Source organism: Stomoxys calcitrans, chromosome 3 (genome assembly GCF_963082655.1).
Source record: "Stomoxys calcitrans chromosome 3, idStoCalc2.1, whole genome shotgun sequence".
Classification (NCBI taxonomy): Eukaryota; Metazoa; Arthropoda; class Insecta; order Diptera; family Muscidae; genus Stomoxys; species Stomoxys calcitrans.
Genome location: NC_081554.1, coordinates 81,391,258 through 81,417,850, shown reverse-complemented (window position 1 = coordinate 81,417,850; position 26,593 = coordinate 81,391,258). Strand labels below are relative to the sequence as shown.

At 39.5% G+C, this 26,593-nt stretch overlaps 1 protein-coding gene across 1 annotated transcript; it reads right to left on the bottom strand.

Moving 5' to 3' along the window:
• Window positions 1–1,307: 1,307 nt before the first annotated feature.
• On the bottom strand, window positions 1,308–24,415 carry LOC106084943 (sodium- and chloride-dependent neutral and basic amino acid transporter B(0+)). The gene is made up of 10 exons (XM_013248923.2): window positions 23,629–24,415; window positions 10,302–10,436; window positions 10,078–10,247; window positions 9,887–10,008; window positions 9,695–9,830; window positions 9,302–9,629; window positions 5,371–5,519; window positions 5,088–5,216; window positions 4,811–5,017; window positions 1,308–1,698 (listed from the first exon to the last, which is right to left on the bottom strand). The coding sequence occupies exons 1-10, from the start codon at window positions 23,789–23,791 to the stop codon at window positions 1,417–1,419; spliced, it is 1,821 nt and encodes a 606-aa protein (XP_013104377.2). The 5' UTR covers window positions 23,792–24,415; the 3' UTR covers window positions 1,308–1,416.
• Window positions 24,416–26,593: the final 2,178 nt, after the last annotated feature.

Sequence of the window (26,593 nt, the reverse complement as noted above, 5' to 3'; positions counted from 1 at the left end):
ACGAGCCGTAAGCTCGAAATGGGGCGTGAATCTGAGGATAGTCCACTGGCTCCACAGGAGCGTGATTAGACCAATACTTAGTTACGCCTCAGTAGTTTGGTGGACTGCTATGGAGAAGAAGTGCAACATAAGGACCATACAACAGGTTCAGAGAACATGTTGTCTTGCCTTTTTGGGCACTGGAGACTATTCTAGATATCCGACCCATAGGCATACAGATTAATTGTGAGGCAGTCACTTCGGCTATATGAGAATTAAGGCGATGGGAGAATATATAGAGGATTGGAGCAGGTTATACCATCGCGGTATAATCTACGCGACGATAGGAAACCTGGAAGGAATGAAAGACATTTCCGATCGGATACCTGAGAAAACACTTGAGGTCCAGTGCGAGGTACAATCTTGAATTGTCTACACATTGTTGACATCTGGAAGTTCATGCCACACAGATGGTGCAAAACTTGAGGACAGAGTGGGCCTGTTAGTCTATATTGAGAACCGAGGGACTGAGATCTGTTTTCGACTGTATGGCTATAATACGGTCCTTCAGGCGGAGATTCGGGCGATCACGGAATGCATGAGGGGGTGTGGAGTTAACGCGAGGAAGTCGCGTGTGAACAGTGTTCGTAAATATGTTCACTGAACATCTAAAACGTAAACCGGTCATTGGGACAATAACAACCAGGAGGGTAAGATCACTACCAGTATTAGAGTAAAAGAATGAGATTAACGCCTTATCTGAGGATGGAAGGATCCCCATTGTTTGTGTGTTTGGCCATAGCGGAATAAGTTGGATTAAAAGAGCAGGCGATTTGGCAGGAAGTTGAGAGGACTGCCGTATATAAAAAACAAAACTTGCTTAACTCGAAGCCTTTCTGGTCGACGCAGTCCGAGTAAATGGCGTGGGCAACGAACTCATGTAAAACTGTCGAACAGCGAAACAGTCGATGGGACAACGAAAATACTTTGGAGAGATCCGGATCGTGAGAATACGAGGCTTTTACTGGTAGGAAGTTAGAAGGAGGTCAGTATAACGTTCAGTATCAAAACGGGACACATAGGACTACGAGCTCGCTTATGGAAGATAGGTGGGGAAACAATGCCAGACAAGAACCAGCTTAGGAGCGTGGTATGGAATATCTGGCACAGATTTTCTTTTTCGAGGTTATTTTTAAGTATTTAGAGCGTACATCAATCCAATTACTGGCTTAGATTCATGTCCATATAGTATGGGGCTGATATCCGCACCTTCTTTTCGACCTAACCTTACCACACCTGATAATACATATAAAATTGTCATTTTAAAATTCGCATTTTTACAATATTTATTTTAATATAAATTTTAATCTCATTTAAAGTGTTTGTTTTATCACAATTTGAATTCATGCATTTTAATAATAATCCATTCAAAAAAGCTCATAGCATTTCTTCGCCTACTTCATGTAATTGATGTGTAATTTCCATATTGCCCATTGCTTCTTCGTATCGTTGTCTGTCCTCGGTCTCGGTGGGATACCAATCTGTTGGATGGCAGCAACGATGAAACCGTGTCTTAAATGATCCAAAACTTTGTAGCATCAAATGGACAGCGTAGCCCGGAATACAAAGCCAAGGGAGGACAATGAAAATGATGGCTAAGACTGCAAATATGGCATTTGAAATCATATGCTCGTAAAAAGCAATAAAAATGCCTAATAGCTAAAACAAAGAAATGGTTAAAAATGATAAAAAAAATTAAAAATATTTCTAAAAATTAAAAGAAATTGTCGAAAATTATATATTATTATAAACAATTAAGAGAGCGTTGGAGATAGCATTTACCTTGGATCACACTTCGCTGTGGCACGTAGAGCGTCCTGAAGTATATCTCTAAGAGTGTTGGGAAACTTCCCCTAACCGCAACTTACTAACTGTCTACTTTGTAGAGGAGACAGTACACATACTTGAAGTGTGGCTCTGCAAACCCATCTTTGTCGATCTGCAGATCTCAAATTTGCCGTAGTATATTATTTTCGGCCGGGCCGAATCTTATATACCCTCTACCATAGATCGCATTTGTCGAGGTCTTGCCACGGTATCTCTTTTTAGGCAAACAAAGGATAAAAGAAAAGAATTGCTATGTTATTGGAACAATATCAAGTTATGGTTTATTTCGGACCATAACTGAACTGAATATTGGAGACTATAGTAGAAGTCATTGTTTAAGATGTCAGCCAAATCTAGTAAGAATTTCGCACTTTAGGGGCTGAAGAAGTAAAATAGGGAGATCGGCTTATAGGGGAGCTGTATTAGGCTCTAAACCGATTCATGTCATATTCGACACGTATGTTAAAGGTCATGAGAGAAGCCGTTGCACAAAATTTCAGCCAAATCGGGTAATACTTGCGCCCTTTAGAGGCTGAAGAAGTCAAGATCCCATATAGGTTTATATGGCACCTATATCAGGTTATGGACCGATTTGAACTATTCTTAGCGCAATTATTGAAAATTATATCAAAACATCTCACGCAAAATTTCAGCTAAATCCGATAATAATTGCGCCCTCTAGTGGCCCAAGAAGTCAAGGCCCCAGATCGGTTTATATGGCAGCTATATCAGATTATAGACCGATTTGAACTGTTCCTAATACAGTTGTTGAAAGTTATAACAAAACACGTCGTGCAAAATTTCAGCCAAATCGGATAAGAATTGTGCCCTCTAGCGGCTCAAAAATTCAAGACCCCAATCGGTTTATATGACAGCTATATTAGGTTATGGACCGATTTCAACCATACTCAGCACAGTTGTTGGAAGTCATAACAAAACACGTCGTATAAAATTTCAGCCAAATCGGATAAGAATTGTGCTCTCTAGCGGCTCAAGAATTAAAGACCCCATATCGGTTTATATGACAGCAATATCAGGTTATGGACCGATTTCAACCATACTCAGCACAGTTGTTGGAAGTCATAATAGAACACCTCATGCCGAATTTCAGCTAAATCGGACAGGAATTGTGCCCTTTATCGGCTCAAGTAGTCAAGACCCCAGATAGGTTTATATGACAGCTACATCAGGTTACGGACCGATTTCAACCATACTCAGCATAGTTGTTGGAAGTCATAATAGAACACCTCATGCCAAATTTCAGCCAAATCGGATAAGAATTGTACCCTCTATCGGCTCAAGAAGTCCTATGTGTCCCGTTGAGCTCGTAGCCCAATGTGTCCCGTTATGGCACCAAAAGCTATACTGATCTCCTTCTTATTTCCTTTCAGTAATAGCCTCGTCCTCCCACGATCCGGATCAACCTTTAGGTTTTTCGCCGTCCTACCGACTGTTTCGCTGTTCCGCGTTTGTCGCACACGCTCTTAAATCGGACTAACTCTTACTATATGTATGCTGTTACCGAAACAGGCGATCTCCAGAGATCTTTGCACTAATATATGTTTCCATCCACCTCTCTAGAGTATTCAGCATAAAATATGACAGAAAAGAAAGGAAGAAAATATTTCGCATTCGTGTGGTTAGGTTTTCCTACTTTTGGAATGAAATGACCTTTGTGTCCCTCCTTACCACAGGTATATACGACATGCTAATAAAAGAATCCGGTTGATAATTTAAAAGAGGCAAAGTTGTTTATAGTCTAAAAAGATTTTCGAATCAGACACAATGTCCCCAAATACCCCCGGCAAATGCACATCAGCGAAAGGCGAAACAAAATAGGATGTTTATTATATCCCTATATAATTTGGTACAGATCGGTCCAGATTTGGGATTATAGATGCCATATAGTGAGATTTTTCGATTTAAAATCTTGGCCCTATAAAAAGCGCATTTATTATTCGATTTCACTGAAATTTGACACAGTGACTAATGTTAGGCTTTCCGACATCCGTGTCGTATATGGTTCAGATCAGTTTATTTTTAGATATAGGTACCAAAAAGAACAATATTTTGTTATACACAATTGAACAATGACTTGTACTTGTTAGTATTTGATCCAAATCAGAACATATTTCGATATAGCTGCTATGGGGCATAAGGTATGTATTTTTCGCCGGATTTTGACGAAAGGTGGTTAACATATATACCCGAGGTGGTGGGTATACAAAGTTTAGCCCGGCCGAACTTAACGCCTTTTTACTTGTTTATTCATCAATAACTATCCCCTTGCTCCCCTTCAAATTGATACTAACATCGTTTATCCGTTGATCAGACCATATGTCTGTGGGTCAGATATCTACAATAGTCTCTAGTGTGTTATGGTCGCGGTCTTCATCGCCCAACCTATGTTCTCTGAATCTGTATATTGCCATTGTGTTGCAATCGCCGTCCTCCAAACTACCGAGGTGTATCCCAGTGGACTATTGAGCCTACAAAGTGTTTACATAGTGCCCACCATACGTTGGCATTCTCACTACTCTCTTGAATGTGGTACTTTCAATTCAATATCCTATCCAAGATCATTCCCAAGTAGTTGACCTTGTCGGAATAGTTTTGTTGAGCAAATGTGCCGCCTTAAAACTAACACAACTTCGTCTCTCTCGAAAAAAAAGGCAGGTCCCTAGGCATGCATTCCCCGTATGAATCGATTTCCCGATTTGATTTTTTTGGCCCTTTCGGGGCTCATATCTTGTAATCCGATTTGTCAGAGATTTTCCACGTATTGTTTGCATGGCTTTCAATATTCATGGCAACTATATTTCATATCGGTCTATAACTGGATAATGATCGCTAAATGCGATCCATGGTAATACCCTCCAGCTTAACTTAATGCACTTTTACTGATTTTGTTACATTTCATTTAGATTACTTTTCGCATACTTACCAATGCCATAAGCATGCCCAATGGTGCTACAAATCGTAAAATATTAATGCTCCATGTTGATAATCTTTGATTTATCATAAATTCTATGTCTCGCTGGAAACGTACACGGCCATACACCCAAAGAACGACAAATATTAGAAGCAAGTTTATGGCAGTTTGTGTGGTATAAGTATCAACGGCGAGGGCAGTAAAATAGGTAATACCATGCTGTAGGATACAAACTAAAATTTAACAAACATTTGCCACGGAATATGAGGTGGCTTGGTACGGTACATACGTTTGAGGCAAAATATAGAGACGCTGCAGCTATCACGCCAACCAGGATCATGGAAACCTCTAGTTTCTTTTCTCGTAAACTGGCAAACTCATCATAAATTGCAGTTAGGATGGAATGCAACTGAATAAGCTGCAAATGTACAATTAGGGGTTTAAGAAGGAATATGATGTACCGGTACGCATGATATAACATAAGTTAAATGTTTGTATGATATAACATAAGTTAAATGTTTCTAATTATACTATTACCTAAAATATTCACTAAACTACGATGTAAAACTTACAATCAAAATCATGGCTCCCAGAAAAAGCATCAGATATAATAATATCGACCATAAATTTGGCCATGGCATATCCACCATTACACTGCCAGTGGATAGGTATAACGTCCAAATATTTTCCACTTGCGAATAATAATTATTGTCTGTAATACCTGAAATTATAAACGGAAAAATAAAATTTTTATACTTAAAAATTATGCTTCCTCTTAAATTGAACCATGGATTGGAATTGTCAAATTATTTTTATGATTTCTATTTATAATCAGAATCAGAACCTTGGAGCCTAATTGTTATATCAGACTTATACTCCAATTTTAACTAACTGTTATTTGATACCAATATTGTCTCAATTGGTAAACACGTCAGTTTGAAGGCTGAAGTCTACATTGTGTGACTTCACAGTGAAGGCTAACGACTACATTGTGTAAACATTTTAGAAGAAGTAAAAAGGCATTAAGTTCGGCCGGGTCGAACTTTGATTACGCACCACATCGGGTATATACGTGTCAAAATCCGGTGAAAAATGTATTCCTTATGCCCCATAGCAGCTATATCGAAATATGTTCCGATTTGGTCCAAATACCAATTAGTACAAGTCATTGTTCAATTTTGTATAACAAAATATTTGCCTTTAAAGTTGCTATATCTAAAAATAAACCGATCTGAACCATAAACGGCACGGATGTCGAAAAGCCCAACACAACTCACTGTCCCAAATTTCGGCGAAATCGGACAATAAATGCGCCTCTTATGGCACCAAAACCTTAAATCGGGAGTTCGGTCTATATGGCAGCTATATCCAAATATGTACCGATCTGGGCCAAATTGAAGAAGGATGTCGAAGGTCTAAACACAACTCACTGCCCCAAATTTCGTCGACATCGGACGATAAATGCGCCTTTTATGGGTCCAAAACCTTAAATCGCGAGATCGGTATATATGGCAGCTATATTCAAATCTGAACCGATATGGACGAAATTGAAGAAGAATTTCGAAAAGCCTAACACAACTCACCATCCAAAATTTCGGCGAAATCGGACAATAAATGCGCCTTTTATGGGCGAGAGTTCGGTCTATATGGCAGCTATATCCAAATCTGGACCGATCTGAGCCAAATTAACGAAGGATGTCGAAGGGCCTAATGCAACTCACTGTCCCAAATTTCAGCAAAATCGGATAAATAAATGTGGCTTTTATGAGTCTAAGACCCTTAATCGGCGGATCGGTCTATATAGGGGCTATATCAAGATATAGTCCGATATAGCCCATCTTCGAACTTAGCCTGCCTATAGACTAGAAGAGAATCAGTGCAAAGTTTCAGCTCAATATCTCTATTCTTATAGACTGTAGCGTAATTTCAACAGACAGACGGACGGTCTCAAGAATATATACGCTTTATAGGGTCGCAAATGTATATTTCGATGTGTTGCAAACGGAATGACAAAATGAATATACCCCCATTCTTCGGTGGTGGGTATAAAAATATAGGAATAGAGTGAGCTCCCCCGGAGTGAGTATTAACTCGCCGAGTTCCAAGCAGTGGTACTTCGCATGCATGACAGTGTATTGAAGATTTTGTCGCGTCCCTTGTCGAAACAAACCCGTCTTATCCACTTATCTGATGAGACTCATCAGAGACACATATGCTACCGCCTCTCTAGGATGTCTATGCCCCTGTAGAGCAGGGAATAACAGAACGGGTATTCGATCGTCTCCTCTTCATCCTTAACAAGACAGCGTACGCCGTAGTCGTTGTGCGGAACTCTCGTGAGCACAGCCATATGACCTATCGCCCAGGGTACGGTTATGACTCCTGTAATCGTACTCAGTGAGCCCTTATCAGAAATTCTCTTGTCCTCTTCTGGTCAATAGCTAGCCACAGTGTTCTGGCAATCCGACATCGATTCACAAACTCCCTCCTTGTCACCGCCTACGCACTAGATATCTCCTCTATAATGTTCAGTAGTTCGGCAAAAGGCAAGTGTGCAAGATTGCCACAGATATACTCGCATACTCGTCCGCACTTTTATTCCCTAGAACACCGACGTGTCCAGGAACCCAGGCCAACACAACGTTGTGAGCACTTCGTCAAAGACCTTGAGGGCTGGCATATAGGTAAGGTTAGGTTGAAAAGAGGGTGCAGATATTAATCCGCCGCATGCCACTATAGACATTCACCTAAACCAGTAATCGGCTTGTTGTGCGATCTAAAAACTTTAAAGTAACCTCGAAAAAAATCTAAGCCAGGAACTCCGTGCTACTTACAAAATCCTTAATTGTTTTCCATGCCACGCCCCTAGGTTTGGCATAAGTCTGGTATTGTGTCCCAACCTAAGTGCCGGTGTCTGTTGACAAAAGAAATGCTCCAACGTCTCATCATCTTCCCCTCATGCCCTACACATGCTATCACTTGCTGCATTGATTTAACATAAGTGAGCTCGTAGTCCCATGTATCCAGTTATGATACAGAAAGCTATATTGACCTCCTTTTTACTTCCTTTCAGTAATAGCCTCGTCTTCTCACGATATTGATCCCCCATAGGATTTTCGCCGTCCTCCCGACCGTTTCCCTGTTCAACAGGGTTGCATGCGCATTCATCGCCCACGCCCTTAACTTGGACTGCGCCGACCCGAAAGGCTTTGGGTTAACCAAGTTTATCTCTAAGGGCTGCCATATAGTTCATACTATATCAATTTTCCGGATATGTTTTGCGGCCAACGTAATGGTACAGAACTTTGCCAGAAAGAAAATGAAGTCGTCCGGCAGTCTATCAGACATTCCGATGTCATGTGTCTGTGAGTAGACCCCCAATACCGTTACTGACTCTATCTTGGAGTTATCAGTGAAGACTGAGGTGTGGTTCCAACTAAAACACAGCTCCCGACTTCCACCCCATTGTGACGGGGAAGTGAATTGGGAACAATCTTTCTCTCAAATCGATCTAAGCTACAGGTGGTCTGAAACCTTTCTCAGCCTACCCCCTGCATCCATGACATCCAGAATGGTGCAGGCGCCATGTCCGCCTTCTCTCTGCATGGCAAGTTCCTTCAGCCTAAGGGCTACCTTTTGCGGCACAGCCTTTTATATATACCTCAACAGTTTGTATATTCAGCATAGTGGCCTTCTATACATCCAGTATATCACACCTGGGATTGACTCCCCACTTCCTACCGAACATCCGTCTGGAGGAGTTGAATGCGCACATCGTCTCTAGGCACCTTTCCTCCGTATTTCTTTTCCAGGACAGTTTCGAATTGAGGGATAGGCCTATCCCTAGTCCTGCCCAAAGACGTGTGACTGGTATCCGGTATCCTCGGGCTAATCCCCGTCTTAATAGTATCCACAGTGCATATTTGAAAATTTTGCCCACGAACATTCCACTAAGGAAGATGGACAAATTTCTCACATATTAATGAGTGCAGTCCGATTCAAGTTTAAGCTCAATGATAAGGGGCCTACTTTTCATAGCCGAGTCCGAACGGCGTTTCGCAGGGCGACACCTCTTTGGAGAGAAGCTTTTACATGGCATAGTCTCCACAGTGTCCTTTCCGTCGTCCGCATATTCGAGTCTCACGCCGTCTCCGTTGAGATCAAATAAGACGTCGTTTATCTCAAGGTTCCAGAGAATAGGTGAGAACACCCCTCCTTAAGGCGTTCACCTTGTCACCAGCCTTCTAACTTGAAAACAATAAATTGTATAGTGACATATAAAGACATCGCGTGATCAAATTTGTACTTTTTCCCAATTGTTAGAAAATCTGCCTTTAGTGAAAAGTCAATATAGCCATGTAACCGTTCTACCCGATTGAAGATATTGTGCAGTATTGTGTGGTAGTACGTTATACCGATTTAGATACATATTTCGAGAAAAGAAAATTTATTGAAACTGCTTTTCTAATTCTTTAAATATTATTATTTTTTATGAATACATACCTCTTAAATAGATTTCGGTGAAATTCATTAGTAAATCCAAGCCCAAAATTAGAAAAAATTGTCCCAGTCCTATTAACCAGCTCGATTTTATGATATTCGTCTTGAACTGATTGTAGCTGGAGAGAGTTATAAAAAGGCCCCAACCGGGACCGAATGGCGATACTCCATAGATGGGAATCGCCGCAAAACCCATTGCAATATCCTTTAAAGAAGGTACAAAAAGGTGACCATATATTGCCTTCGCTCCCGGCAGAAAACTAAAGCGTATTAATAGGAACCCCAAAAGACCCAGGGTAGTCCAAACACAGTAGCGGATTAAGGCGCCAAACTGATAAAAAAGAAAGAGCAATAACAAATTAGCTGACTGTCTTCGCACAATGTTTCAAAACTCACCGTTTCAGTTTTAAATAATTTGTAGACAACAACAGCAACTATGGTCCATACAAGGAGAGCGCAAACAATAAGCTGCCAGGACATGGAGAATTCTACATCATCATAATTGAACAAATTTAAGTCATGGAATAGAGAGCTATGAAAAGAGATGAATTACAAATGTTTTCGATAATTTGGAAAATAAAAACCTACTGGAAATACAATACCGATGGAATGTGATGATTGACAAATGTGTCATCACTAAATGTTTCATTGCTTCCACTGCCACTGCCCTCGTGAGGTTCTGTAAGATTTCCAAACTTCATATTGCACAACTGAAAATCAGATCGCAGGTAATCACAACTTGGGGAGAGAGATTTTTATAAACTGTCATTACTACATACATTGATCTCTTGATCTTCCGTTAAGTTTTGTGCCCAACTCTTGAAACCCTCACAGCTCCAAGGTAAGGTGGGTTTCATGGAGGCAAACATGTACATCAAAGGCACCGTGGCAAAGATACTGTAGTAGCTGAGCACACAAATGTTCATGACCAATGTCACATATCCAATGCCTTAGAGAGGAATGTATTGAGAACTTTTATTTAAGACAAACGATTTTTATTTACCTTTAAATAATGGCGATAATCGAAATGCTGAAATAAACCCACTACTGGAAAATTGACCCATGAATGACTGTATTACAATGAACGGAATGGTATAGGCAGCCAAACTTATGAGGTATATGGGCAGGAAAGAAACCACTGAAAACCAAAAGAAATTTATATGTTTAAATGATGCAGAAGATATTTATTAAATTGGAAAGTACTTAAAAAAAACTTTATGATTGCAGCAAGGTATCAGAATATGTTAGCTATGTCGAATTTTTACTAAACATAGTTTTTACACCATAGCATGCAGGGAATACTGTTTGTTGAATTGAAGCTGAAGTTGTAAATAAGCGGTGGGGTTCGGGAATCAGGAGATGACTCAGCAGTTGTTTCTGAACACTTGTCTGGGGAGCTTTTGACCATATCTCGGAAGTTTGGCGGATTGCAGAAAACTGAAATCCCCCTGCCATGATCAAAACACGAGGGGGTGGCGTCCAAACGGGACCCGATAAGCCATGTATTGGTTAAGAAGCTCCCCCTTTTCTCAGAGTTCGCGCTTCACCATATCTGGTGATGTGCATTAGCATCACTTCTCACAATGAGGCTCTTTTTCCTTGCAGAAGCGGCTTCAAGCGGCAACTTGTGTTTTCTCCTCGCTGGCGCGAACCTTGTGCCCAATCCAACCGGATGAACTGTATGGGTTATTCACCCACCCATCCACACCCTAGTTTTCAGAAAAGCCATATCTCGGAGACGAGTGGTGCTATTTGATCGAAATTTTGTATGCTCTCTTATAGTAACATAATAACAAAAATTTGATATCCTCAATTTGACAGGGTTACCAAGAGGTGCAAATTGCAAATTTTGCCCATGACATTCCACTAAGGAACAGGGTCAAATTTCTCACACATCAATGAGCGCAGTCCGATTCAAGTTTAAGCTCAATGATAAGGGACCTCCTTTTTATAGCCGAGTCCGAACGGCGTGCCGCAGTGCGACACCTCTTTGGAGAGAAGTTTTACATGGCAAAGTACCTCAAAATTGTTGCCAGCATTAGGAAGGGAAAATCACCGGTGAAAATTTTTTTCTGATGGTCTTGCCAGGATTCGAACCCAGGCGTTCAGCATCATAGGCGGACATGCTAACCAAGGGGTACCTAACCCCTAAAACTCTTCAACACTTCAATCATGACAATATGGCACTCAAATAAAAGGCATTTAAGAGTAGAAAACGTATTTGGTATTCAATTGTGGGACCAAGCGTTTGGGGGACCACTCCCCAAAGCGGGCGCATTTACCGATCTTGGCAATATTGGGCTCAAATGAAAGATATTTGGAGTGGAGCACGAAATTGTATTTGCTAAAGATATTTGGGAGTCGAGCACTAATCAGATATACACATTCAGGACCAAGTGTCTAGGGACGTCTCTCCGATGGAAGGAGTACACTTTGGTGGCCTTCTTGGATATTGAGGGGTCTTCAAAAATGTGAATATAGGATCGATAGTCGCCGCACTGGACCCACGGGCATTCACCCCATAATCTCCCAGTGCACCAATAATATGCTTTATGACAGGATTGTTAATGCGAACCTGGGAGATAGTGTGGTCAGAAAGCGGGTGACCAGAGGAACGCCTCAAGGAGGGGTGTTTTCGCAGATTCTATGGAACCTCGTGATTAATGAAATCCTGATGAATCTCGGTGGCGACGGCACTAGGATTATCCCTTATGCAGACGACGTTGTGCTGCTGGTCCGAGGCAGGTTTCTGTCGACTATCAGCGAGATCGTGGAAGGGTCACTGAGAAGGATGTCGCGATGAGCTACCAGAAATGGATTAAGGACCAACCCAGGGAAGACGGAGCAGGTGCTCTTCATGCGTAGATATAAGATACCGGAGTTCAGACTCCCGTCCTTTAAGAAGGCGAAGTATCTAGGCATAGTCCTCGATTCAAAACTGTCTTGGAAGAGGAACACCGAGGAAAGAAGCCGTAAAGCACTGTGCACTTTTTACTCCTGCAGGAGGATGTTCGGTAGGAAGTGGGGATGATTTATTGGATGTATAAAAATTTTCAGCGGTGGTTTTTTCCCTCCTAATGCTGGCTACATTTGTGAGGTTCTATGCCGTGTAAAACTTCCATTCGGACTCGGCTATAAAAAGGAAGCCCCTTATCATTGAGCTTAAACTTGAATCGGACATTGATATGTGAGAAGTTTGCCCCTGTTCCTTAGTGGAATGCTCATGGGCAAACTTTGAAATTTGCAATACAGCCATCGTGAAACCAGTATTGACCTATGGAGCACTGGCATGGTGGAATGCCGTAGAGAAGAGGACGCGTGCGAGGTAGTTTGAGAAGGTCCTGAGACTAGACTGCGCCGGAATCACAGGGGCACTGTGATCCGCACCGCAAACAGGCCTGGAGGCGGTGCTAGATATGCAGTCCATTCAGGCGTATATTCGGAACTTCGCCGCCAGGGTCGCGTATCGGGTGAGCGAGCTCAACATGCTGAAGGAGGATGGTTGCGGCCACAGTTCGATTCTGGGTGTTATGGATGCGGTAGACTGAGAAGGAACTCCGATTACCTGGCTTCTGTGCCGACTGGAGTGAGGGCATTTGCGATTCGATTTCCTGGGAGGGATGAATGGAGGGCGAATGTTGTACTTTAGGGGGATGAGTCCTCGGATAGCTCCAAGATGGAGTCAGGGACTCAGTGTATCAGAGTAGACCCAAAACTACTCTGATACACTGAATATCAGTTTGTTTTTTTTTTTTTTTTGTTTTGTTTTATTCTTAAGTCTATAGATTATAATCCTTACAGACTAAATTATATGCTAAATATTTACGAATATATACATATTTTAGATTCAAAATAAATAAAACTATGTGTTTAAGTGAAGTATTAATTTTCTTTTAACAGAATCACGTTTTTCAGAGAGATCGATGAGGCTATAAAATTTATTAAATTCAACAAAGAGGCGGCGTAAAGGGTCGTTGTTTGCATAGTTTGATGTGAAATAATTTATTTGAAATAGCTGATAGTTTCGGGATGGCCTTAAGGGAACATTTATGTAAATTCTATTCAAAATAAAATCGGAGATTATTTTGCCTTGCATTATATTGATAAGGAAAGTAACATTCAGCATTATTCGTCGGCTTTTTAATGTTGGTAATTTTATTAAGTTTAATCTGTATTCGTACGATGGTAGAGCCCGAGGGTCCCAGCCACGCCCCTTAAGGCAAAATAAAAGAAATTGTTTCTGAACTGACTCAATCGCATTCGAATGAATGGAATAGGCTGGATCCCATATAATGGACCCGTATTCCAAAGTAGAACGTACAAAAGAAATATATAATTGTTTCGTTACTAAGGGATCTGAAAATTCTTTACTCCAACGCTTGATAAATCCCAAACTTCTATAAGCTTTGTTCGTAATTAAGGAAATATGTTTTCTAAAATCCAACCTGTGGTCCAACAGAATCCCCAAATCATGAATAGAGTCCACATACTCCACCATACAATCATTCAAATAGTAACTCGTATCAATTCTTCTCAGCCGAAAGAAAGACATATGTTTACATTTTAAAGTGTTTAGTTCTAGCAAGTTAGCATTGCACCATTTATAAAACTTATAAAATTCGTGATTGACCTTATCAAAAGCCTTACTAAAGTCTGTATAAATACAGTCAGTTTGATATCGTCTTCTAAATCCTTCATTTACAATCGTAGTTAACTCTAAAAGATTCGTCACTGTAGACCGATGCTTCCGGAAGCCATGTTGAAATTTACAAAAAACAGATGAGACCTGAAAGGATAATATCTCAGTCACAATTTTTTCAAATAATTTAGGAATTGTATTCAGTTTAGCGATTCCTCTATAGTTCGATGCATCAATTCTACTACCCGATTTAAATAAAGGTACAATAAACGATTCTTTCCATATTGGTGGTAAATAGCCAGTATCCAGGGACTTATTGAACATTATAGAGAGAGGAAGAGCAAAATTCTCTGCACAGTATTTAAGAATGCATGAAGGGATTCCATCGGGACCAGGGACCGTTGTGTCCTTTAGACTCTTTAAATTGGCCAACACCGTTGTAATATCCAATAATGGAATAGTAACGGTTGAGAATTCCTCAATATAGTAGGGATATTGGAAAGTGGAATCATATACATTATCAGAGTAGGTAGTTTTAAAAAATGATGCAAATATATTGGAAATTCCAGTATCATCATCTGCAACATCAGATCCAAAATGTAAGCTCTTTGGACAATCATTAGATCGACGCTTAGACTTTATGAATCCATAAAAAGATTTCGGGTTGGATACCAATTCATTCTTCATTCTCGATATATAGCCCTGATACAGTCTTCTATTTAAGATGGTGTATTCCGATCTTGTGACTGAATAATTTACAAAGTCCAAAGAAGAACCACTTTTTTTAAACTTTTTATAATGCTTATTCTTTCTATTCTTTAATCCTGATAAAGCAGCCGAATTCCACGGAGGACCAGTATTCCCACATTTAATCATCTTCGGAACAGCTATAGACAATCCATCTTTCAAAATAGAATAAAACATTTCAATCATCTCATCCAGTGAGTTTAGTGATTTAAGTACAGACCAATCAATCGATCTTAAAAATGAATTCATCTGATTATAGTTTGTTTTGGAGAAACAATATCTTGTCTCCTCTAAATAAGAATTAGCAGAGTCACTAGAGCATAACAATAAGGGAACTTGAATTTTTATGGTGGGATGATATCTATCCTCAGGGTGGACTAAAGGATCCCATGGACAAACAAAAATGTCGTGAGGTTGACTTACGAATACAAGGTCAAGAAGTTTACCAAAAACGTTGTGAATATTATTAATTTGTGACAAGCCGGAACCAAATAATGGACCAATACATTGGTTAGTACTCTCACTGATTGCAGTAGGCAAAAGATCATTACTATCTTGACTAAAAGTCCAATTAATACTTGGTAAATTAAAGTCTCCGAGAACAATTAAAATATCGTTTGGTTTTGCTGACTCAAATGCACTTAAAATAGACGACGTGTGGTTGGTATAAATATCAACGCTCGAACTAGGTGGTACATACGAACATGTTACAAAAAGTGTTAAGTTCTTAAGAAACACTTTAACAGCGACTATTTCAGTACCAGTAGACAATGAAAGAGGAATTTCTTCTGCCGTAAATCGAGAAGCTACAGCTATAAGAACCCCGCCACCTCTAGTTTTGGAAGTCTCATTGCGATCACGTCTAAAAATTTGATACTGTTGACATAAAATTTCCCTATCATATACATTATCTTGAAGCCATGTTTCGGTGAAAGCAATTATATCGTAATTAAATTCAAAACTATTAATAAATAAGGAAGATAACTTAGAATTTAAGCCTCTAACATTTTGATATACAAGACTAATGTCTTTAACGGAGGGTGTTGCAATTAGTTTTTTGAATCACTGTTTGGCAAATAAACTACATCAGTTCTTGGAATATCCCTATAAACATATTCGTGAATTACAGCTTTAGGAGGCCAAAAAGATGGGTTTACAATTGTTTCAAAAATATCATCAGGAACAATTATTTTAAATGAAATTTTACTTCTTTTTTCTGCATATTTAAATTTAAAGACCTTTATCTCATGATTAGAGCCAATTTTACTATTAATATATGAAATTATATCGTTCTCAGAAGTTTCAGCCGCAAAACGGGCAGCAAATATAGTTTTCTTCGGTACGACAACACGTAAATTGGGACTAGCCGGAGTATTCGGAGCATTTGGAGATTTCGGCGAAGTTAGAGGGGAATAAAATTGATTAGTTCCGGATGGAATAACTTCCGCTGTTAATTTGTTTGCATCGGTAGGTTTTGACGAGGATACACTTGTAGAGAAAGTATCCGGAAGATTGATTTTCGGAACAGATATGGCATTTGTTTCATCGATTGCTGCAGTACGGACAGTAATATCGGATGGCTTCTTTCTTTTGCGTAAAGAATCAGAAGGAGATTGAAGGAACTGATCCAAACGGGATGAGTTATCAAATACTTGTTTGTATTTATTGAACTTTTCCAAGACAGAGTTGAGTTCCAGGGATATTTTATTAAACTCTATACGTGTAGTTTTGAAAAAGGAATAAAATTCAGCATCGTACGCACGACATTTAATACAGCACCAACGTAGACCTTTATTTTCTCTTAGATTATCAGCAGTTCGGACGGATAATTCTACACATTTGTCGTGATAAGAGTCCAGACAGAGCCAACACGATACCATCGAATCCCCAGACGTCGAACTTTTGCAGTTAACTTTTGAACAGCCCATTTTAACAAGTTAGTTAGTTACCTTGCCTGCAGGGAGCTTGAATGTAATTGTTATAAAAGCTTTACCACGTTCGGAAACCACTTAGTGAAATGTGTTATAAAAAGCTTTATCACGTTCAACAACCAAACTTTAACACACTGTAGAAAATATAGCTTTTATTTAGGAAGGAACAGCTGCTATGTTAACAATATCAGCAAAATAAGCGAAGAGATGTTTAAGGTAATGTTGGTTGACAAGTGTGGATCAAAGCTTTTCGTGATTTGTTACGAACAAAGCACAAAAGGTAAATGGCCAATGAAACACAATGTTCTTTAGTTTATTTGTTTTGTCGAAAACAACTTAAAAGCACCAAATAACAGATATGTTTATAGTCACTTTAATGTAGAAACACTTGCAGGATTAACTTAATCTGTTTTTGTAGTGTAAATTTATCGTTTAATACGAACAATTTATTGTTTTTAAGGAGCGAATAAAAAACACGTCCACACAGTATAGGCTCTGTTCACAAAGACTACCGAACGTGTGTACGGTCTTGACATTGCAGTGGCCTCAAGGGAAATTCTGGTAAGGGATATACCGCCCTCGAGACTCAGAATTTATGTGGACATTATGCTGGCGCTCAAGGCCTTAGGGTCGAGGATGGTGAGATCGAGATGCGTGGCGGATTGCTTGAAGTCCCTGGATAAGCTCCGGGTCCACGATGACGCTGACATGGGTTCCTGGGTATGAGGGCATTCCAGGGAATAAGAGGGCGGACAAGTGCGACAGGAGGGGTTCGTCTGCGATGGGCGGAGCAGTCACCGGTCTTTCCTACACTCAACCAAATTTGTTATTCAAAACAACAAAAATGTTTGCTAAAACAGCAATTTTTGTCTGCTGAAATGGGAAAGCATACACTACTGCTGTTTCAGCAAACATAAGGCATAACTTGATATAGCTCCCATATAAACCGATCTCCCGATTTGACTTCTTGAGCCCTTACAAGACCGGACACTGTGCCATGGGGATACCGCACAATGACTTCTGTAGAAGTTGCCTCGATAAGTAGGCCTAAACCAACGGCAATTGGGGCACAAATATAGGGTGATTTTTTTGAGGTTAGGATTTTCATGCATTAGTATTTGACAGATCACGTGGGATTTCAGACATGGTGTCAAAGAGAAAGATGCTCAGTATGCTTTGACATTTCATCATGAATAGACTTACTAACGAGCAACGCTTGCAAATCATTGAATTTTATTACCAAAATCAGTGTTCGGTTCGATATGTGTTCATTCACCGTTCAGCGATGAGGCTCATTTCTGGTTGAATGGCTACGTAAATAAGCAAAATTGCCGCATTTGGAGTGAAGAGCAACCAGAAGCCGTTCAAGAACTGCCCATGCATCCCGAAAAATGCACTGTTTGGTGTGGTTTGTACGCTGGTGGAATCATTGGACCGTATTTTTTCAAAGATGCTGTTGGACGCAACGTTACGGTGAATGAACACATTTCGAACCGAACACTGATTTTGGTAATAAAATTCAATGATTTGCAAGCGTTGCTCGTTAGTAAGTCTATTCATGATGAAATGTCAAAGCATACTGAGCATCTTTCTCTTTGACACCATGTCTGAAATCCCACGTGATCTGTCAAATACTAATGCATGAAAATCCTAACCTCAAAAAAATCACCCTTTAAAAGGAATATTGCTTCACCGCACACATTTACCGTGGCTTCAATCAGCCCAGGCCATGTGATAGGACGCTCTTCGTGGCATTGGACCTATCGTACGCATTCGAAACTATATGTCAGCCATGCAAAACTATATGAGGACATTGCCAACAAGTCCACCCAGCCAGGATTGAACTCTGGGTCGCGAATTATCTATGTTGTCACCAGTCATTTGAGGAATTTAGGGTTGGGAAATCGAAAAACCGTAGAGTGAAACAGGGAGTTTTGTTATGACTTCCAACAACTGTGCTAAATATGGTTCATATCGGTCTATAACTTTATATAGCAGCCATATAAACCGATCTGGGATTTTGACTTCTTGAGCCTCAAGAGGCCTAATTATTATCCGATTTGGCTGAAATTTTGTACAATGGCTTCTTCCATGACCTCCAACATACGTGTCAAATATGGTCTGAATCGGTTTTTAGCCTGATACAGCTCCCCTATATACCCAACTCCCTATTTTATTTCTTGAGCCCCTAAAAGGCCCAATTCTTATTCGATATGGCTGAAATTTTACATATATACTTCTACTGTGGTCTCCAACATTCAATTCAATTAGCAAAACAATTCTTTTCTTTTATCCTTTGTTTATCTAAAAAGAGATACCGGGAAAGAACTCGACAAATGCGATCCATGGTGGAGGGTTTGGATTCATGGATTCGGCCCGGCCGAACTTAGCACGCTTTTACTTGTTTTTCTTCCTGCCGTTGTTGTTGTTGCCACATTTGCATGTGGAGGTGGCAATCCCCATCAAGCTTCTATCATCAAGCTCATCCCGGTCCAAAGGTCTGATCGCCGTGGGAACATGGTTGCCATTGGTTGTTCAACGGCACCAATAACTCGCCTTGTCATATCGAACAACATAAGAACTCAGTATTTGGGCGAGAGCCGGTGCCGCCCGGCCTCTCACTGAGACTCTGCTCTCGATACCTCTGATTATCCGCGACTGGTTTTTATACTTTAGCATGTGCTCAAACCAATTGCCGAAGCACTTTTTCGACTCCGATTGAGACATCTCCTTAAAATGGTAATTGAAAACTTCAACAGCAAAGGCGCTTAGCGGGTTAAGCAAAATTCGTCAATGTAGACATAGCATTAGTGTTGTCTAAGCCACAAATATATCTAGCAGCCTCCGTACAAAGAAATGCACTTAGTTATAATAGTCTGTACCGCAGTAGTTGTAGTGCAACGTATTAAAAAAATGGAAATAATTAAAACGGCTCGTATGCTGCAAATTAAAACAAATATAAATATGACTTTTTCTTTTTTGTGTTTTACAATAAAAATCTTGATTTATGATTAATATTTAAAGTGCATCTGCTATATCTAAATAATTATTTGCTGTCATGTCATCCCTATTGGCAATCGAAATAGCGATACAAATACATTGTACTTTAAAAGGTCAGTGCAATATGGAATTTATGAATAAAATTCTCTTGTATTTATATTACATTTTGAATGAAGTAATTTGCGCATTATAGAGGCCTCTATTGAATTATTCAAATATGTAAAGCACAAGACCCAGAAAAAAATTGATACCAAAAGCGCTCATTTCAGTAACATACGCTATTGATAATAAAACAATACCGAATGGTATCAAAACAATACCGTATGATTTGGAAGATATATAAAATGATTAGTATCGTGTGGTACTAGCCTTATTGCTCTAAATATTGTTAGTATTGAACTGGTATTGCTGTAAATACCAAACTGTTATCAATCCAAACTGTACCAATCTCGTTATCACTTGAATATCCCATCAGCTAACGAACTAAAATAAAAAACTATTGAAAATAATTTTAATCTTACTTTACTTCGATTATCTCTATTAATAATTACAAATAACAAGAGAAGACTGAAATCTGCCTGTTCACGAGAAAGACGAAGGTGAGCCAATATGATGGACCACATTTCCTCAATAGAACGAATTCGATATCTGACAAGGTCAAATGGCAGTTATATCCAAATCTCAACCGATTTTGATGAGATTGGGCATTTATGTTTGGATTGATAACAAAACAAACCGTGATAAATTTTAAGCAGATCGGTTTAAAATTGTAGTTACTACGGGCTTATAATTGTTAATCGGGCTATACAATTTGTTCCAAAACTAATAGCGTTCCTCCCTGGGTCACAAAAATGACATGTGCAAAATTTCTTGACGATTGGACTTCAAGCATGACGATTGGATTCAAACATGACCTTGATTACAAGAATTCATGAACTCATAGAAGGACATTGCTAAATCGAATCAGAAAGTGATTTTAAGTCAATAGATAAACGTATCAATTTGTCTAGCTCTTCTCCTTCTCAGCGTTGCAAACAAATGCACAAAGTTTTAGTACCCTGTACCACAGTGGTGGTGTAGGGTATACCAATTTGCGATCAAGTTATAGATATTTTTATGTAGAGTGCGAACCTAACATTATATTTTGTATTCAAGTGCCAGAAGAGGGTGAATCACAAGCCCGACCTCACAAATGGTACATGGGATTTATATATGATATGTAGTAAGTAAAACGAATATGTTTCGTATGGTGTTAATGAAGGCGTAAAGAAAGTACCATAAATATGTCTAAAAAAATATAACTACATTATACGGGAAAATTTATATATGCCTCCGGTCTCGAGCCTCCCGGATAATCGAGGTCCGACTGTATTTATACCCTACACCACTACTGTGGTACAGGGTATTATAACTTAACACCCAAAAGGAAGAGAGATAGACCCATTGATAAGTATACCAATCGACTCCGAATCACTTTCTGATTCGATTTAGCTATGTCCGTCTGTCTGTCCGTCTGTCCATGTTAATTTGTGTACAAACTACAGATCGCAATTTTCATCCAAATGTTTTCAAATTTGGTAAGGCATGTTTTTCGGCCCAGAGACGAAGCCTACGGAAATTGGAAAAAATCGGTTCAGATTTGGATATAGCTGCCATATATATGTTCGTCCGATTTGCAGTAATAATGCAATAAAATGGTCATATGTTAATCGGTTCTCTCGAAATTTGGCAAGAAGAACTTTTTTTTATGAATCTCGACATTACTGGTGAATTTTATAGAAATCGGTCCAGATTTGGATATATAGCTGCCATATATATGTTCGTCCGATTAGCAGTAATACAGCAATAAAATGATCATTAGTTAACCGATTCTCTCGAAGTTGTTGTAAGTTGTCTGTAGTTGTTATAAAAAGCAGGTCGATTACTCTCAACCCAATTTGTTATTCAAAATAGCAAAATTTTTTGCTAAAACAGCAGTTGTTGTCTGCTGAAAATGGAAAAGAAGATACTTCTGCTGTTTTAGAAAACAAAGGGCTGCTGTATGAGCAATCTCAACTAATAAAATCTGCTGTTTTGAGTACACAAGTCTGCTGAAAAAAAATTTTATGCTACTTTTTATGGTTGCTTGTTTAAATTACTTTAGACATTTTTTATACCCTTCACAACAACTGTGGTACGGGGTATTACAACTAAGTAAATTTGTTTGTAATACCCAGAAGGAAGAGAGGTAGATCGATCGACATAGAATCACTTTCTGATTCGATTTAGCTATGTCCGTCTGTCTGTTCACGTTAGGTTAGGTTTAAGTGGCAGTCTGCCATCAGCCTCACTCAGACGTTTCCATCCATTGTGATACCACAGGAACAGAAGAAGGAAGATGCCTTCTAGTTCCCACCGTTGAACCATCCAAATCGCAGGTCATTTGTCAACCGATTCTCACGAATTTTAGCGAATTTTTTTTCTTAACTCTCGGCATTACTGGTGAATTTCATGGAAATCGGTTCAGATTTAGATATAGCTGTCATATATGTATATAGCCCGATTTTCACTTCTTGCCATACTTGTGCACAACGCTTTCCTCGACGACTACCACAATATTTCAGAAGTTTGATTGAAATCGGTTCAGATTTATATATAGCTTCCATACATATGTTCGTCTGATTTTGGGCAATTGGCAATAAAGTTGTCATTTGTCAACCGTAGGTATTACATTTGAACATATTTGCTCGAAATTTGATACATCTGAAAACATCCGACGAAGTCCATCAGAATTGGATCCCAATCCCTGATGATGGTATAGAATGTTTACCTCCTAGTCAGAATGAGGTCCAAGTAGCAGTAACCCGACAAAAGAACAACAAGGCAGCAGGAGCCGACGGGTTACCCTCTGAACTATTTAAGACCGGAGGCGACACGCTGATAAGGCGTATGCATCAGCTTATCTATGCAATCTGGCTAGACGAACGCATACCCGATGATTGGAACCTCAGCATACTATGTCCCGTACACAAGAAAGGAGACAAGTCGGAATGTGCCAACTACAGAGGAATAAGTCTCCTCCCCATCGCATACAAGATACTCTCGAGCGTACTGTGTGAAAGATTAAAACCTAAAGTCAATGAGATAATTGGGCCCTATCAATGCGGCTATATCTCTCGTGTTATCTCTTTAATATCCTGCTGGAGAAGATTATACGTGATGCAGATGTGAATAAATAAGGCACACTAATCACAAGAGAGCACAAGCTACTCGCCTATGCCGACGATATCGATATCATAGGTCGGTCACCGGAAGTAGTAACTGCAGCCTTTGAAAGAATCGAAAGGGAGTCAGTGAAAATGGGTCTGGCGGTAAATGGAGATAAGACGAAATGGATGGATTCAACTCCCAAAAAGCCTTGTACAACCGAGCAGATAAAGAATATGGAAAAAGTTGGGAATCACAACTTTGAGATAGTCAGTAACTTTACCTACCTCGGCACCGCCGTAACCGAAACGAATGACGCCAGTTTTGAGATAAAGCGAAGAATAATACTGGCAAACAGATGCTACTTTGGACTAAGTAAGCAGTTTACAATCAATTACCTCTTTGCAGGTGTATAGGCAAGAGTAACCTCTTTCGTATTCCTATCCTTGTTAGCAGTATATTAGATTCAGCCTTCCGCCGATCTTAACGTGCATTTAATAGTTATTTTTTGAAACTTGACCCTGAACTAATACTCACTATGGCGTAGGGCTTTCAAAGGTCCGTATTACTCGATCCGAATCCACAGTTTATTGTTTTGTATGTACAATGTGTTTATATTATGGAGCTTGCCTATATGTTTGACCGCAAATCATTAGCTGATTTCTTATCAATACCCGATTCTGACCTTTAATATTGTTTATATTCGGTTTGCATTAAACACATTTTTCTATTTAGATTAAACCACATTATAGCATTGGTGTTTGTATATATTGTAGGAGCTGATAGTGTTTTTCGGAGTGCAGTTTCGGAGAATCTTAGCAACTCACCTCCAGATTCCATTGATAAAAACCATGTCATAGAGAAGATGTCAACACGAAATGCCAAACTCAAGCCGGCATAAATGAAGTCATTAGGATTTGACCAACGGCCACGTTTTTTGTCCGGCACAAACGGCTGCCTTCCGCTTTCATAAGACGATTCATAGACCATTGTTGTTGGCGTGTTGCCGGTAGTTGCAAACAAAATTGGTTCTTTTCAGTAATTGGCGTCGTTTCTTTTTTTTTTGCTGTTTTCTCTCGATAGACAAAAGTTTTTATGAACTTGACATTGGAAATGTGGAAAATTGAAAATTGTTGAGCGACTCGCGTTTTATTTATAACACTTATCCGCACACAGCCACACACGCGACAATACGATACGCTACAAATCTTTATTATAACAAATTGTTTTATTTACGTATTGTGAATTATGTTTTGCATGCCATCTAAAATTCCGCAAAATGATGTAGGCTCTGTGCTGTTTATGACAGCTTATAGTACTAAATTCAATTAATGGTGGGGCTTCTTTCTGCCTCTTCTAAGTTTTAATTAATTTTAATTTTCATTCACAACTATATGCATGTACGTACGCACACACACACACACTCATACACACACTCTTGTATGCTTTATAAGCATTGGCTTGTTTTTGTTGTTGTGCTTTAATTTTGATTTTGCTGCTGCTTTGTTTGCTGTTGTTGTTGTTGTTGTTTTTAATATTCAAATGCATCGAAAGCGACAGAAATGTGAATAAGGCGTTCTAATTAGTCGAAGCTTTGTCGAGCGACTAAATGATCTGTTTGCAAAACAAAATGAAAATACAGAAATCCCAACGCCAACCGCCAAACCCATCGGCATTGCATTTTCCCGAGTACAAGCATATCACCGCTATCGCCATAGCCATCATCATCATTATCATCAACACCGAGTAAACGTCTACGTTTCACATTGCCGTGCCGACCAGAATAATAATGATGGCCATCTTCGAAAGATTATCTCAAATGGTTGTATATGAATATCGATGGCGGTGTCCACCACCCACTACCTCTATGCGCCGATGTAGCAAAATCTAGGTAGATACTATGAGATTTCTCATAAGAAAATCCTACGTTTCAAACTTTTCAAAAAAAAAAAAAAAAAAAACAATTTGAAATTAAACAAGTAGCAAGTAAACGCGTGCTAAGTTCGGCCGGGCCGAATATTATATACCCTCCACCATGGATCGAATTTGTTAAGTTCTTTGAATGACTTTTGTCATGGCTGTTAGAACTCATTGAAAAATACCACCTCCAAACTTTCAGGCAAAACGAGTAAAAATTGCGCCTTCCAGTGGCTCAGAGTGTCGAATTGGGAGATTGGTTTATATGGCAGCCATATCTGGTTATCAACCGATTTAAAACATACTTGACACAGTCGTTGGAAGTCATACCAAAACGACATATGTAAAATTTCAACCAAATTGGATTAGAATTGCGCCCTCTAGAAGCTCAAGAAGTCTAATCGGGAGATCGGTTTATATGGCGGCTATATCAGGATATTGATTGATTTAGACTATACTTGACACAGTTGTTGGAAGTCATTACTCAACGGCATGTGCAAAATTTTAACCAAATTGGACAAGAATTGCGCCTTCTAGAAGCTCAAGAAGTCTTATCGCGAGATCGGTTTATATGGCAGCTATATCAGGTTCCATACCGATTTACGCCATACTTAGCACAGTTATTGGAAGTCATAAAAAAACACCTCATGCAAAATTTCAACCAAATCGGATGAGAATTGCGCGCTCTATTGGCTCAAGATCCAAGATCGGTTTATATGACAGCTATACCAGATTATGAACCGATTAGAATCATACTTATCACAGTTATTGGAAAAGATACCAAAACACTACATGCTAAATTACAGTCAAATCGATCTAAAATTGCGCCCTCTAGAGGTTTCAGAAGTCAAGACCCAAGATCGGTTTATATGGCAGCTATATCAAAACATGGACCGATATGGCCTATTTACAATTACAACCGACCTACACTCATAAGAAGTATTTGTTCAAAATTTTCAGCGCCTAGCTTGACTCCTTCGAAAGTTAGCGTTCTTTCGACACATGGGCGGACAGACGGATGGACATGGCTAGATCGACTCAAAATGTCATGACGATCAAGAATATATATATACATATTAGCCGAACCGTATCTTTTTAGGGTGGGAACACTTCGCCCTGAATGCTGATATCGAATTCGTGCCATTGTAGACTATGATGCGATGCATGGTAATTAAAAAAATTTTCGCATAGAGGTGTCGCACTGCAGGACGTCGTTTGGACTCGGCTATAAAAAAAGGTCCCTTGTCATTGAGTTTAAACTTGAATCGGAATCGGGCGGCCACCGGCACTTTGAAATTACTGAAATTAAATATCAAATTCGTTCTTTATTCCCAACGGAAATGAAGTTCAGTTTAGGGGGTGCTTTGGGGCGTACCCCAAAACACTTGCCTCCAAAATTAGATACCAAATTAGTTTGTCATAATGGGTTAAATAACCCATTTGAAGTATCTTTAGGAGGAAAAGCGCCACCTGTACTTGAATCAAAATTTTAATGCCATATTCGTAATCTACTCCCTAATACCTTTCATTTGGGTCCCATATAGTCGGCTAATATGCCCATTTGGGGGTATTTGGGGGTGGGCGACATCCCATTACTTGGGCCTAATGTTTTATGCCATATTTGTAATCTACTGCCTAATACTTTTCATTTCAGTCTCATATTGACATGAACTTCGACTATATCCGTTTAGAAGAGTTTTGGGAATGGGGGTGCGCTGGGTACTTGGACCCAAATTTTAATACCATATTCGGTTTTGGGGTAAAGGGGAGGGTCCACCACCTGCCGATATCTAAAAATTATATAGGCTATGTTTCCTTCCAGACAAAATGAAATTTTTAAGAAAATCGGTTTAGTCAAGTATCGTAAAGGGTTGA

Coding starts and splice junctions, on each gene's coding strand:
- LOC106084943 (XM_013248923.2), bottom strand. CDS start 23,791: ATGGTCTATGAATCGTCTTATGAAAGCGGAAGGCAGCCGTTTGTGCCG. Junction 10,009..10,077: donor CGGAAGATCAAGAGATCAAT/GTATGTAGTAAT, acceptor TCTGATTTTCAG/TTGTGCAATATGAAGTTTGG. Junction 9,831..9,886: donor CCATCGGTATTGTATTTCCA/GTAGGTTTTTAT, acceptor CTCTTTTCATAG/CTCTCTATTCCATGACTTAA.